General features: G+C 38.7%; 1 protein-coding gene across 1 annotated transcript in view; it reads right to left on the bottom strand.

The window, feature by feature from the left end:
* The window catches only part of MYT1L (myelin transcription factor 1 like), a 352,194-nt gene that overhangs the window by 112,282 nt on the left and 223,536 nt on the right, over positions 1-16,376 (bottom strand). Inside the window, exon 7 of the mRNA XM_067544884.1 lies at positions 3,500-3,864. Coding sequence (XP_067400985.1) covers positions 3,500-3,864 — 365 coding nt within the window. The remainder of the gene's footprint in view (positions 1-3,499; positions 3,865-16,376) is intronic.

The raw sequence follows: 16,376 nt of genomic DNA, 5'->3' as shown, positions 1-16,376 counted from the left end.
AGATCTAGAATCAGCCTGACTCCTCCTGACTCTGAGGGATTATGAAATACCTGGAGTACAAGCCATCTTGAATGTCTTCATGTGATATAGGCTAAATGGTGCCTTGGAACATCCGTTCCTGGAGCTCCTCCAACGGAGATTTCTTTCTATAATAGAAAAGCTTTGTGAAACAGTCTTTGGGAACCAGCTATCTGAAGTGATCTCTTCTCAGAAGGAGAAATACCTTAGTTTGCCTTGCAAAGCAATTGTACCCTAAGTACTTGACTCCAGAGATTTTCCGCAATAACCACCAAAGTGAAGGGGCACTCCCTAAGAGTGGGCTTTATCTCGCTATCTCACTGACTGCCTTCCCTTGTGGATTGGAATTTACAGGTTAGGTTATCTTAACAAGGGTCACCTGTCTGACTTCTCCTTTGGGGATATGAAAGAAATTGGAAAGATTTGTCTTTCCTTTAATAGTGGTGGTACTGTGTGTAAGGCCTTTTCAGGCCTGTAATACTCTTTGATTGGCTATATTCCTGTTTTTCAAAGACATTCATTACATTTAATGGAAGGTAAAAAAGAATGCTGTGGCCATTGAAAAGGCATTTTAGGCATTAATTTTGTTATAATTGATTATATACTGTGATATGAACATAGGATTTGGGATCTAACTGCAAAAAGTCCTTGGTTCTCTTTAATTGGTATTTTGAGATTTGTAAGAGTGTTGCTTTAGGATGCTTCTGTGTCTTCCAAGTCCTTTATTATATCAAAGGTTCGGCCCTATGGATGTGATTTTCTAAAGGGCCTAAGTGATTTAGGAGCCCAATTCACACTGACTTCTGAATTCCTAAATCCCTTAGGCCCTTTTGAAAATTCCAATCTAAATTCAGTTTCCTGTTACATGGGGGTAACTCCACAGTTATTCCAATTAGTTCTTTGGAGTGTCTCTGGATTTAACAGGAAACTTAATTTGGAAACGATATAATACATTGCTTTGTGTTTCTCTTACTTGTGGACTCAGTGGTCATATTCCCATCTGATAGAATTTTCTTAGCAAAACTGCCTGAGATTTTAATTGTTCTGTCCATTAAGTCTAGGTTTGGTTTTGAGACTTTGTAAAATTTCTATAATCTCATAAAACTACAGCACCACTGACAAAAGAGAACTGCAGAGACACCCTTATCTCCACTATAAGTCCTACTGTTAGTTTCTAATTGTAATTAGGTTGACTGTGCACATACTGTGATTTTCCCAGAATATGCTCTTAAATGATTCACTTTAAGGGAGTTCTCAAAAATACAACCAAGGGAATTCCAGTAAAAGATGAAATATTCCTGTATTATGAGCAATGGTAGGAGAAGACATTTTAGGTTCTCAGTCAAAAACCATATAAAAATTATCCCAAAAATCTTTTTAATTAAATATCTTCTGGACCTCCCCAACCAACGAACAATGGCTATCATCTCAAATCAAAGTCTCCCCACTCCTTGACCTAGAGAAAAAGAATTCCTTATTATTTTCATGATTATCCACTAGTTACTCTATCTCAAGGATCAACTACACTGTAACTGGCATCACCTGTATAATAATATGCTGATTCCAAAAAGATCATAACATTAATTTTCCCTGAATAATTCTAATGTTATACCCCCTTTTATTTAATTAGATTTTATTTGCTGCATTCCCAGTAACTTACAGAGAATTGGTTTGTCCTTTTTTTCTTTTATCCAGAAAACTACATATTATCCCTGAAGTTACATGAGATCTTCTGGGTAGCAGATCTGTTTGACTTTTCATCTCCTCTAATACGATGTTTAGCTAATATAGGTACTTCTGCAAAATTCCTAACTTGCAATTCTTAATTCGAGCCTACCCATAGAAAGAAAATAACTAAGAAACAATGCCAGCCACTTAAGTTGTTAATTAAGATCACTAACTAGGCATAACAGTGCTGGACATAAGTAAAGCACCATGTTCCATAATATTTGTACCAGTAAATCTAATACCAAGGTTGGCAGAAGGAAATTTTTTTAGCTCTTGTGTCTTTTTTTCCCCTTAAATCATTTTTGATAGTGTAGATTCATTGTTTCCCACCTGGGCCCAAAACCCCTGCAACAGTTCCACTATGATCCAGTTGCCGAGATGTTCAGCTGTCATTACCTCTTAAGAAAGAACTGCTAGAGTTCCTATGCTATCTAACATGAGAGCAAACATCTGCCTGTGCTAACCTTACAGGTTCTGAATCAACAGAGTCCTTTGCAAAAGGAAACAGCCTCCCCTGGCATCAAACTCCTTCAAAACTTTCAAGCTTGGCTACCTTGTTTTTAATAGTTTTGATAGGCAAATTAAAAGTGAATGAGGAAATGCCGTGGGTTGAGACAGCTGCAAAAAAAAAAAAATGCTCGTAGCCATCTGTTAGCCACAAAGTTGCCTGAATGAAAAGAGCACTTCCTAAATCTTTTTCTAAACCTGACCTAATAGAATGCTGAAACAAAAGTCAGACAACTTTCACACCTGGCTCCTAAGAGGAATCCAACTGAGGAATGCTGAAAGTTTTTCTTACATTTTTATTGGTTAGAAAGGTGAATCTACCCAACCAAAAAGGTGTTCCCTGGAAATGGGAACAAAATACTTTTTAGATAGCTCATTAATCTTTGCATGATTCTTCACTTTTACCCCAGTACATTATGATGTCATTAATGTTGGGATTCTGAAGTAAGCAGACAGTGATAAAATATTTTGAAAAATATTGCTTACACAGACTCCACAATCCCAATAAACAGAAATGTCAATTGGTTAATCACAGTCCTACTGCATTAGCTGGGCTACTAATTAAGTTCTATACATATATAAGGCATTGAATGTACGGTACTGTATTCAGAAAATATAATTTTAGAAGGACTTTCTTTGTGTAAACCTGTCACTCTCCATAGTTTAATAAAATCAACTAAAGTACACAACATCCAAGTCTCAAAGAACCAAAGTATCTGATAACATTTCATTCTGATAGTGTTTGGCTGAATGAAAGTTTAGGGCCAAATTTTCAAAGGGAAGAGATCCACTTGTGCTCACCAAAAAAACACCCGCAAACATGTGACATCATTTTTCTGAGCAATCATCGCTATTATGTACGCAGATCCAGTAAATGCACATGCAAATTATGAGAACAGGAATCTGCAGTTAACCATTTGCCTGTACCTTTACCCAATTTTTGCATGCATACCTGGCAACTGTGTGCATTAATCCAGTTATACATTTCTGCAGGCATTTTTGGTACACACACCTCTGAATTTGAAAATGTGACAGCTAGTGGCATCAAAAAACATTTGGATGACAGTCTTATTAAAATTGATGTTAAAAGAACACTGTGGGGTACATTTTCAGCAAGGCACAGGGAGATTTAGCTGAATGACTTCAATTAGTTTTAATGAGAGCTGCACAGCTAAATACCTGGACACCGCACTGAAAGATTACCACATAATACACACATCTTTACTAATACTCTGATTATTACCACGTTCTTCCTCCTCTTCCTCTTCCTCCTCCTCTTCTTCCTCCTCCTCCTCCTCTTCCTCCACATCTTCTGCTTCCTCTTCATCCTCTTCTTCTTCCTCTTCAATCTCCTCTTCCTCTTCTCGATCTATTTCTTCATCCTCCTCCTCATCAGCTTGCTCTTCATTGTCATCAGAATACTCTTCCTCCTCTTCCTCTTCCTCTTCTTCCTCCTCCTTTTCATCCATCTCCTCTGTTCCATCAGTTTCATAACACTCATCTACCGAAGAGTTGTCTGTTTTAACCACAAAGGGTTTTCTTTTGGGAGCAGGTTCTTGGGGTTGCTTATCTTGCGTTTTTCTTTTTTTTGCCAAAGGACAGCCATAAACACTATTAAAAAAAATAAAAGACTCATGTTATTACAGTGTCTGGCAGATCTCCTCCACAGGTCAGACTGAGCAAAGCATTGTGTCATTTAACCAGGTTTTATAATTATTTACTACATTAATTGCTTTCCTTAAAATGTACATTTTTTAAAAAAAAACCCAAACAATTTGCTTTGGTAATAATGACCAAAGGGGAAGACACTTCCAAACTCTCACAATATCTAGTTAGTCATTCACTACGTGGAAATGCTACACTGATGGGTCATCACTACAATTATAAAGCTAATAAGATTTTTTTTCCTTTTTTGCCCCCTTACTGTGTTGTCTCTGTTGCATGTTGAACTTTGTTCCATGATGGGTGCATTTTTTTAAATTTATAGCAAATATTTTTTCCTACCAATTATTATTCAGTACTGTAACAAGTGGGAAAGCAGTCCTTCATATCTTTAGACTATTCAGTGAGATTTTGATCAATTACAGTTAGGATCTGCTCCTGCAACACTTGAAGTTATGAGACAGGCTAAACCCTTATATATAATAAAATAATAATAATAATTAAGAAATTGCTTTTTAGTTATCCACTTTACCTCTCCATTATGTGCTATGAAGGTGCATAAAACCAAAACTAATATACAAATTGGCAGAACTAATTTTAGAATGTCTCAAACATTCAAGTTAAAACTTATCCATAAAAATCCTATATTTTCTGAAAACTCCAGTGCAAAAAGTCAGACCTATCTAAAGTTGGATATCATATGTTCTCTGATCATTTTAGCTACAGGCATAACAACATTTTAGGACAGAAGAGGATCATGCTACTTTTCTGTAGGGTTGCCCACCTATAGGTCCAACTTAATATTTCCCGCATAACTTCTTGTCTAATATGATCTCCATTGCACAGCCACTATTTCTTCCTTTGAGAGAACTGTTGCAAACAATAGTTGCCCTGTGTAAATATGTTTCACTTGAACTCCCTTATTGTCTGATCTCAACTGCAGCTAAAGCCATATTGTTTTTGAGCCTGTTTCCTGTCATTAATAGTTTTGTGACATCCAAACTGTTCTCTTTAGCCCTTTATACATATCAGAATATCTGCGGTTAATGTCATCTTTCACAATCAATTTTCCTACCTTTCCTCAGGGTTACAAACCACTGAGACTCTATCATTTTCTTAGCCATCTAATACCTTTTTTTGAGTTCTAACAATAGCCTTTTAGAACATCATGGTGCTCAATACTCCAGATGTGGTGCAATACCCGAGATGTGGGCTGTATGGTGCCATAATAGTCTCCTCTGATTTGAACTATGTTCCGTTATTTATATATCCCAGTTGTCATTTACTTCCCTAACTACTACCAGACATTGAACTGATAATTTTAATATTCTACCCATACTCATCCTCCTTATCATTCATACTATTAGTACTAGTATCTTTCTTCAGTGGGAGTACCATCAATATGATATTCTTCAAGATTCTGATTCTTATTTTTAAAGCTGTCAGTGAGCTACACTCTGTCTATTTCCAGGCCAGCTTCTCTCACTCTCTTTTCACAATCCTCTTGGAATATTATACGCTACACAAATGATGATGCAGGCAGCTCTCAGGTGAAACATTCAGGGGTGGAGGGCCAAAAAATGTCTTCATTTGTGAAAATCTCAGCAACTGGAAATAAAGTGAGCTTGAGTTTTGTCATATTTAAAATGCAATGCATAGCTCACCTCTTTTTCCACACTGTCCTCAATAAAGAGGCTGCTAAATACTTGCAAAGCTATCTCACCCAAACCCAGTTCCCCTAAAAGTCACTCTGGTAAGGGGCAGAGAATATAGAATCATAGAATCATAGAATATTAGAGTTGGAAGGGACCTCAGGAGGTCATCTAGTCCAACTCCCTGCTCAAAGCAGGACTAACCTCAGCTATATCATCCCAACCAGGGCTTTGTCAAGCCTCAGCTTAAAAACCTCTAAGGATGGAGATTCCACCACCTCCCTAGGTAACCCATTCCAGTGCTTCACCACCCTCCTAGTGAAAAACCTTTTCCTAATGTCCAACCTAGACCTCCCCCCCCGCAACTTGAGATCATTGCTCCTTGTTCTATCATCTGCCACCACCGAGAACAGCCTAGCCCCATCCTCCCTGGAACCCCCTTTCAGGTAGTTAAAGGCCGCTATCAAATCCCCCCTCACTCTTCTCTTCTGCAGACCAAACAAGCCCAGTTCCCTCAGCCTCTCCTCATAAGTCCTGTGCTCCAGCCCTCTAATCATTTTTGTTGCCCTCCGCTACACTCTCTCTAACTTGTCCACATCCTTTTTGTAGTGGGGGGCCCAAAACTGGACACAATATTCTAAATGCGGCCTCACCAACGCCGAATAGAGGGGAATAATCACTTCCCGTGACCTGCTGGCAATGCCCCTCCTAATGCAGCCCAATATGCCATTAGCCTTCTTGACAACCAGGGCACACTGCTGACTCATATCCAGCTTTTTATCCACTGTTACCCCCAGGTCCTTTTCTGCAGAGCTGCTGCCCAGCTCATCGGTCCCCAGTCTATAGTTGTGCATGGGATTCTTCCTTCCTAAGTGGAGGACTCTGCACTTGTCTTTGTTGAACCTCATTAGATTACTTTTGGCCCAATCCTCCAGTTTGTTTAGGTCACTCTGTATCCTATCCCTACCTTCCAGGGTATCTACCATTCCCCCGAGCTTAGTGTCGTCCGCAAACTTGCTGAGGGTGCAATCTACCCCATCCTCCAGATCATTAATGAAGATGTTGAACAAAACCAGCCCCAGGACCGACCCCTGGGGCACTCCGCTTGTAACCGGTTGCCAGCTAGACATGGAGCCATTGATCACTACTCGTTGAGCCCTATGTTCTAGCCAGTTCTCTATCCATTTTATAGTCCATTCATCCAACCCATACTTCTTTAACTTGCTGATAAGAATACTGTGAGAGACAGTATCAAAAGCTTTGCTAAAGTCAAGGTATATCACATCCACCGCCTTCCCTACATCCACAGAGCCAGTCACCTCATCATAGAAAGCAATCAGGTTGGTCAGGCATGACTTCCCCTTGGTGAATCCTTGTTGACTGTTCCTGATCACCTTCCTCTCTTTCAAGTGCCTTAAAATGGATTCCTTAAGGACCTGCTCCATGATTTTTCCAGGGATTGAAGTGAGGCTGACCGGTCTGTAGTTCCCTGGATCCTCTTTCCTCCCTTTTTTGAAGATAGGCACTATATATATATATATGGGCCCGAATCCTGAGCAACACCGAGAACCTGACGAGCACCCAAAACTCCTTTCACTGATATCTCTGGGTCCCATCCTGTGAGGTTATAATAACCTCTAGTAGCCAGTGAGCGGTGAGAGCGCTTACCACATTTCAACATCTGCCCCCATCGGAGCTGTAATCTCTGAGGTTTTGGCCCATGATTTTTAATCTGACAATGTTCCTTTGAAGTACTGACTATGGCAAAGGTTTGATTGAGAACTAAGTTTTTATAACATTACCATGATTTTAAAGTTAGTCGCCTTTAAATTTCATACACATTCTGAAAATGCACCGAGAACTATGTTAAGTAGGATTTAAAAAATTTAGAGTTTTTAAATTTCACTGTTGAGTCACTGAAGCTCAGTAACCATCATTTCAGTCCCAGTATGCTATTTACCATAACAGACACCTTCATTTCACACATGTACCCTGCTACTTTCTCTCCAATGTTCAGTGGAAGTGGAAAGCCTGGGACTTTGCCATTGATTAGCATGGATATTTTTAATCAGCCAGAGAGCTGCAAATCCTTTTTTCTGATTAACAAAATTCTTCTAGCATGACATGTTTAACTATTCCATTAAGGGTATCTTTGGTGATTTTTTACGTCCATAGAGCATGATTGTTCTTTTCTTTTCATGTCAGGTTTATTTTGACTTTGTTGTAGAGGCTACCAGGTATATGATGGCAAGACAATAAAGTTTATCTCATCTATCTGCTATCCAGATGTCCAGTTCCTGGTTGTGATGGTCAGGGTCATATAACTGGAAAGTATGCATCCCATCGCAGTGCATCAGGGTGCCCTCTAGCTGCCAAAAGGCAAAAGGATGGGTACTTAAATGGCTCACAGTTCTCTTGGAAGTCAATGAAGACGGAAGGTATGTCATGTCCAACTCCAGGATGTGATGGCTCAGGACATGTCAGTGGTAGTTTTCTTACTCATCGTAGGTGAGTAACTACAGTTTCTATTTTTCCTTCAAAAGTACTCCTTAAATTAGATAACCATGATTTACAATACAACCTCTTGCCATGGCATGTTTCGGTTTTAATTTCATTTTGTCTTTTTCTTATTCTGTGGGAAGCCATCTTTTTGAGTGGTTTAAACAGGGAGTCAAGATTCCTGTGTTGTCTTTTCACATATAAGGACTTTCAGGAGAAGATCATGATATAAATTATAAAAACTCTAAATCTGCCACTGCCTTGCTGTGTGACCTTGGGTAAGTTACTTAGGCCAAACTTTGCAAACTTGGGTGCCTAAAGTTAGGCACCTGTAGCCATGTGTATAAGAAGTCTGATTTATAGAAGGGTTGAGCACCTGCAGCTCCCATTGACTTCAGGGAGAGACCAATGCTCAGCACCTCTGTAATATCAGTGCACTTATATAGGTGTCTCTGTATGGACTGAGGTGTCTAACATTAAGCAAAACCCAATGAGGCTTTACCCTCTCTGTGTCTCAGTTTACCCTTCTGGGGAATAGTATGTTTACCTGCCTCAGAGAGGTGCTGTTGTCACATTCTGGGATGCAATCCAGACTAGTAAGGAGTTGGGTCACCACTTGTCTTATAACCCTGAGTGCCTCAGAATGTGCCGCTGCTGTAGTCCCCTTGTCTGCATGCTCCCAGCCAGCAAAGAATACTCACTGAATGTGTATGTGTTAAGCAGTTCTGACTCAGCAACTCCAATTCCAGCAGCCTGCTTCTTACACTCCAGTCACACTCTGAAGTACACCAGCTCTAGTTCTATCTGGCAAGATGACCCCAACCCCTCCTCAGTCCCACATTTTCTGAAAACCATGTGCTCTGCAGTCTCCAGCCCTCTCCTAGAGCATTCAGAGGGATATTAAGATTTGGTTGTTCTTTTAAAGATACAGTACACAGCAGCTTGCCACTCTGACTGGTGTGAACATTCACTTTAAATCAAACACAGCACTGGGTTGGTTTAGATTACAAATAAAACAAGTTTATTAACAAAAGGTGATAGGACATGGAGCCATTGATCACTACTCGTTGAGCCCTATGCTCTAGCCAGTTCTCTATCCATTTTATAGTCCATTCATCCAACCCATACTTCTTTAACTTGCTGATAAGAATACCGTGTGAGACAGTATCAAAAGCTTTGCTAAAGTCAATATGGTCCTAGTCAGACTACACCGTTTCTCTTAATTTTTGGATTGTGATTGACATATTAGAAATAAATTACTGGATGAAGATAGGGCGAGTTAATTGCCAATCATAATCCTATTGACCATTTACAACCTTGTTTATATTTTTCTATACCATGTTTCATAAGGCAGCTAAGAACCAATGACATTTCTTCTAGGTCCAGTTCCACTGGAAGTGCCCAACTCACAATTTTAAATCAGTAGGAGTTAGGTGCCTTACTTGAATAGGTACTTTTTATAAATCCCACTAGATGCCTATCTGCATCTTTAGACACCTACATATCTTTGTAAATCTGTCTTTTCTCTATGTGTAGTCAGTGTGCTCAACCCAGCTGGGCACTCTAGCCCCAATCCAGGAGAGAACATAAGCAATTAATTGAATTTAACAGGACTTCTCATAGCATTCAAGTTAAGTCTGTACTTAAGTACTTTGATGGATTGGGACCAAAGTACCCAGTACCCTGACAATACAATCAGTCTTCCAAGGAAATTAACCAGGTGTGTTAAACATGACCATTGTTTTGTCAACTCCTTTCTACAAACCAATTTACATCAATCCAAATTATTTGCCCTTTGATCAACATCTAGAATCTGTTCTTGGCTGTGTTTGGGTATCAAAGTCTGTAATTGCCTTGATTCTTTCTATGAACCCTTTAAAAATATTGTCTTTCATTGACTTCTCTATAGTGGATGTTAAAAAAGAAATAAGTTCTCTTTTTCAGAATCCTGAGAGACAGACCATCAGACCTGGAACTTTCTTTGTATTTAGCTGCCCTAATTTCTTCTCCTTCTCTGCTTTACCTGTTCTTGTATCACTGTTCTTAGTTTCATTAATTGTTCATATTCTGCCTCCATGACACTTCTATCTCTTTCAGGCATTTTCCCCTCAGTCCCTTTGGTAAATCCACTGAGGCAAAAAAGCTTCCCAGAAGTCTCTACCTCCTGTCACTAAGTCAGATAAGGAGATTACAGTCTTTTTCATTGACCTCCTGGTCCTGATATATCTGTGAAATCTGTTATTGTTTGTCCTCATACCTTCTGCAATGATCTTTCCATTTTTAATTTTGGCTTCTGTGATCATTGTCTTAGTGGCTTATTTTTTAGACTCGTGTATCACCTCACTTAACCATGAGCCTATTGATTTATGTCTTGTTTGCTTTTCTCTTTTATTGCTCCCTGTATTTCTCTGGTCAGCTATATTTGTTTCTCCTCCCTCTTACCCCCTGGTCCCACTCCAACTCCACACATGCACACTTCAGTTGTATTTGTTTTTAACAGTATACATACATGTTGGGCTTCCTGCGATTTCCCTGTGAATACTGTTTGTTTCCTTTCTGAGTCCCTCCCACTCATTTTAGTTTTTCAGGATCTTTTATTAACAATCCCTACGGAAAAGTCCTGTAGAACTTACTATGAAACTACTAGAGATATAGAAAAATGCAATAGGCAAACGAAAGTATGTAAAAAAATCTATATGATTTATATGATCCCAAAATTCACTTTGTGGAAATGTACCATATTTTGCACCACACTTTAATGTATTTTCAACATAATTAAGTCATAATCAGATAATTTCTAAGTCATCCCACTACTTTTACCTTTTTCACCATGTCTTATGTTTCATTAAAAATATTACTGATTGATGTTCCCTTGTTGCATCATATATCACATGTCCAACAGCATGCTATCTGACTAGATTCTTTCTTTAGTATAGAGTGTCCTATTTTATTAGCTTCATGCTGCTGTTCTAACTCAAGCAAAGCACTCATTGACTTCAGAAGTAAAGAAGTCAAAATGCATTTTCAGTCTCTGTAACTGAATAATATTCCACATTGCTTTGCATTAGCACTTTAGAAATGTTGTATATGATTTTAACAAACTTAAAAATGTCCCCAACAACATTGCCCTCCTCTTTTCACATGACATTTTATTTCCATTTAGAGTATAGTCTTTGGTGAGTATTTAGGCACCTAAGCAGGTTAGGTACCTAACTCCTATCATTGCAATGGGAATTAAGCACCTAACTTGCTTAGGTGCTTTTGAAAATCCTACTAGGTTTCCATCTACATTTTTAGGTATGCGACCCAAAGTGACCACTTTCTCAACTATGTAAACTTCAGTACTTGAATACTAAAATATAGTAAACTCATCCATCAAATTATTAATCTCTACAGCTCTGGCTGCATCCCATGTATTTCACAGTTCCCTACAATCTATTTTTCTGGTGCAATGAATCAAATTCTTTTAAAAAGGAAGCACAGTTCATGTACGCGTTATCAAATAATGTCATCTTTACTTCATTTTCCTTTCTTTCCTTTGAAAATAAAGTATTAAGTAGAGAGCTGCTGACTTTTTAAAATATGTATATGTACATTACTATTTCAATTTCATGAAAACAATTAATTTGCAAAAAAGGTGCAAGCTTAACCAATATAAATGGCCTTACTGAACACACTAGAATCTGACTGTCTTCCATGGGAGTTTAGTATCTTTCATTGTGGATTAATAATAATAAAAGTCACACTGACTGAAAGTGTGCTAGCTGCCTCATAGTACATGTAGTAAGATGAGATACCTGCTCCAAACAGCTTAAATACTAACTAGGCCTCAATTCTGCATGTTTGCATTTAGAACTTTTATGCATATGAGGAGTCCCAAGGAGTTCAAGGGGTCTAGGCATATAGAGAAGGATATAAATGTTTGCAGGACTGGGGCCTGATTTCAAACAGGGTGCAACAAAACAGTCAGAGGATGGAATGATGGGAAAATGAACAGGGGTGACACTAAGAGTATATGGTTACTCAGTAAACATCAGTGTACGGCATGATAAAATATAAAAATTGTTATGGTTTTATTTGTTCGTTTTTTAAAGTACAAATAAACAGAAATTTTAGGCAGTTTCCCACAATCGGACTAAACATGTTGAAATGTATACATGTTTTCTAAATTTAAAACTTAGATAATGGGCCAGATCAAACAGCTACTGAAGTCCATGAAGTATCCTGATATACACCAGCTGAGGATTTGGGCAATATTTTTTTACTTCAATAGAACTATTCATGTAGTAGTTTTAAACCCAAGATTGGAATATTTCCTAAAGGTGAAACCAAGGACATAATATAACCCTGGAAATGTAAATGGTCAGACTGAATAGCCAACCTGTTCTCTTGCTGAGAACAATTATTTAAAAACTCCACTCCTGGAACATGACCTTTGAAAGAAATCTTTCAGGTTTACAATAATTAATTTGTTATGAAAACAAATTGTCTTGAATTGTGTTACTAATAAGAACCTAGATTATTAATGCAAAAGAAATTGTGAACATCTGAATTATTTTTCACTGTACATGAGCAATAAAAACAGAATCATCACTTTCACTTCAGCTTTTTTGCAATAGCACAATGCATCAACGTTTTGGTCACAAGCAGTGGAACAGTTTACTGTTTGTGGTTTTGTTTTTTCATTTTGTTTGTCGGTTTACTTGGCTTTTTAACACATTTTCCATTGGATTTATTTTTTTCTTTTATTTGGAAATTGGCATGCTGGGCCATCATTTCATTCATTCATTCATTTCATTTACTATGCTAGTGAAAATGGCCTGATGTCTCATATAGCCATTGCCAGGAAGGAATTTCAGAAGGCAAATCCAGCATAGACTTTTATGGATCTCCATATGTATCTTACCTCCACATAGGAAATTCATTGTTTCCACTAAATTATTTACCAAACTTAGCCAAAGAATACTACTCACCCCTCTGTGGGTGTAAGTAACTCCTACTAGCCTTTTTAATCAAGGCACCATTTTGCTAGATGTTGTACAAATGCATAGGAAGAAAACCTCTGAGCCCCAGTCTAATTTAAGACAAGATACAGTAGTTGAGTGTAAGAAGTTAGAGGCAGACAGGAGAATGAGGAAACTGGAAGGTCATGCAATAATATGGATTAGCAATATGCACCTCCTGAGGTTCTAACTCATCAACAAGTATTTAAATAAATAAATATAAACCATCCCTGACTGCTCCATGATCTAGACACCATTTATTTCTCTCTTTCTCTATATTTATGGGCCTATCCCCCTGACAACTGGCCACACAGCATACATTAAAAATCAGCAACTCCTTAAACAAAACTTCAAGAGACAAACAACAAACAACTCCCTTTATCTCTGTCTCTCTCTCCACTGCCTCTGTCTAACACCAGAAACCCCTTTACTCACTCCTGGTGTTGTTTTGGGACCTGGCTACCTCTTAGAGACTGCCTAGATGATCCATTGTCAGAGAAATGCTATGGACTGTTCCACTGATAATGACAGATGACTGAATATAGTAAATTCAACAGCTAGGACCTCCTCCAATGGATCATGCCTTGCTTACCATTCTCAGGAGCACACTGCTAATCTAGGGATCATTGGCAAAAGCATTTCAGTGGATCTAAATTATAACAACGGTGAACAGGGAGAGAGGCAGCCTCTAAAGGATAGCCAGGATGCCAATCTATGTACAGCAGTATAGCTTTAAATCAAACCACACCTAAAATTGCACCTGGAAGCAGAGAGGCAGCCAATACTGTTCACAGAGCAGAGATTTAATGTACTCATGCCAATCCACTACAGGTAGCACATGCAGTTAAGTTTACTAAGTGATTACCGATACCAGATACCTCAATTTTTTAACTGAGACTCAACCTGGATACCTAAAAATTGAGGCATTCAAAATCAGTGACCACTTCTGAAAATGCTGACTTCAAGCCACCATACTTGGCACTAGCTGAAAGTCCCAAGCCCTTTTCAAACAGAGCTCACTGCAGGACTCCAACCTGGAAGTGAAGATGGCATGGGTATCTTTGGCCAGGTATGCATCGAAAAGGAATGGCCATCATCTCCTCTTTCTAATCCCAGTTGAAGAAACAGGATGGGCTATCATGGCAACTTGTTGAAGCAGTGCAGGGCTCACAATAGTCAGGTGTCCCGTGCGATTTAGGCAATGTGTTTTCAAACTGGGTGGTCACATCAACCCTCTCTCTCTTTATGATTGAAGTCAGGGGCCGTGAAACTTTCCTCTATTGTAGTATGGTATCCACAGGGTGGAAAAGTTAAAAACTATTGATCTAGAGATTTGAAAAGGGGTAGGTACCCTACACCAGTAGGTCAAGCAATCACAGTAGCTATTTGCATTGTGAAAAGAACATAACAATGTGTTTATGTCCACAATACTATGACAATGCCATGATCTTCTCATCTCAGATACACTATCCAGGGTTTCTAGTAAAGTATCTTCAAAAGTAATTGCTTTTAAGAAAGCCAGCACGCACGCACGCACGCACGCACACACACAAAATAGACAGCCAATCATTTAACAACATGTCTATATGTATATTAGTATGATCAACATCCTGGGACACAAACTTGGTAGATCATATTTAACAACGACACAGCAGGTCAAACTATCATTTTAGCATCTATTTAAGTTTTAAGCAATAGCATACTTTATCATTTTATTGCATTTCTAATGTAGGGTTTCGATAATGTGGTTATCAACAATTGATTGCCCACAAATACTCTTTCTGTCATCTCTCCATAAATATACCATAGCATTGGATCCCAACTTAATTTAATTAAGAGTGATATATAATATACTACCAGTGCATATGATATGCTAAGTTTCATGTAACCATAGCAATAAGGATCTTGCTTTGTCCAAATGGCAAATGAGTGAGGAATGTAATCAATGGAAAGAAATACTATAATGGACCATCCTTACTAACACAGGGATATGACAGCCACCTGAAATTGTGGAAGAAACTGACAAAAAATAGGATGATAAAGGCTGCAGTCATTTCAGTGCTTATGTACCAGTTTCTCACCTCCAGCATAAGCTACAGGACATTGTTCTTTGTCTTACATGGTTGGTTAGGAGTCATTCAAGTGTGAAATATTCTAAATTCTGATAGTTTAAGGATTGAAATGTTTAAACCTGTCTATTTTGAAGAAAAAAAAATTGTGCCTTTTCATAACACAGAGAAAATACGATTAATCTCCAACAGAATGGAAGTGATAGCATTTTGCTACTCTATAGCACTTTGAAGCCCCATCTAAAATTGGTCTCTTTCTAAAAAATGTTAAGCTTTATTAGTATGCATTTAGCAAACATACTATTATGGAGGAACCCACCACAATATTTTTTTCATAGGTGCTTTCCTTCTCAGTAGGCTCTGTGCCACAAAAGTTAACATAAAAATCTGTTTAACATACAGAGGATTTCTGAAATGCCTTTATCATTATACTTCCTTGAGCTTAATTTCCATGACAAAATTTATTTACAAGCTGTTGTGCCCTTCAGTTTACTGCTGAAGCGTAACCTTATAACCAAACCCCATCTGCCTTTACGACCTTTCTTCCAGTATTTTGTAAAGCTCTTGGTTGGACATAGAATTTTAATACCAATTATTTACTTTTCACGTAATCATTAGAGTTTTGTATAGCAGTGTTTCCTCTAGGGCTGGAATAAAGCAATCCAGGGCCCTAGGCACGCCATGACGCAGGGTTTACTCTGTGATCTACCCCCTGGTCCTGACTCTCACTCGGTGTAGCAAAGGAGCCCTCTCCCCCACACTCTCCCAGAGAGGTAGATGCACTTACATGAGGCTCCCTCTCCTTGGGAGCAGCAGTGGGTCCTCTTTCCCCACTAGAGAGGGTGCAGGAGAGGTCCCAATAGTTACCCCTCAACAAAGGGAGTGAATCTGCTTGAGTGGGTGGGCCAACCTTGCTATACTCTTCTTCTCCTGCCACACATTGAATCCTCTAGTGGTGTTGTAGTTGGCAAGGCATCCCAAAAGAGTGGGCTTCCACTGAGATGCATGAGGCAGTTCACCCTCTCAGTGCTATTGATTCAGGCTCTTTGAAGACTCAGGCTGACATCACTGATTCACTGATGCTCACTTCAAGTTCACTTTTCAAGTTTTTCTTCACAACCATGAGGGATAGCAATTACTTTTCTTTTGAAAATTAAAGCTTAACTTTAGCCTAACTCCAGGAGATGGGGCCCTCAACACAAGCCTATAATGCCTATGCCTTCATCTGGCCTGGCTTT

This window comes from Emydura macquarii, unplaced genomic scaffold (assembly GCF_026122565.2).
Source record: "Emydura macquarii macquarii isolate MOO-44397 ecotype Brisbane River unplaced genomic scaffold, CSIRO-AGI_Emac_v2 contig_1027, whole genome shotgun sequence".
Lineage (NCBI taxonomy): Eukaryota > Metazoa > Chordata > Testudines > Chelidae > Emydura > Emydura macquarii.
The sequence above is the reverse complement of the archived record's forward strand: the minus strand, read 5'-3'. Positions and strand labels throughout refer to the sequence as shown.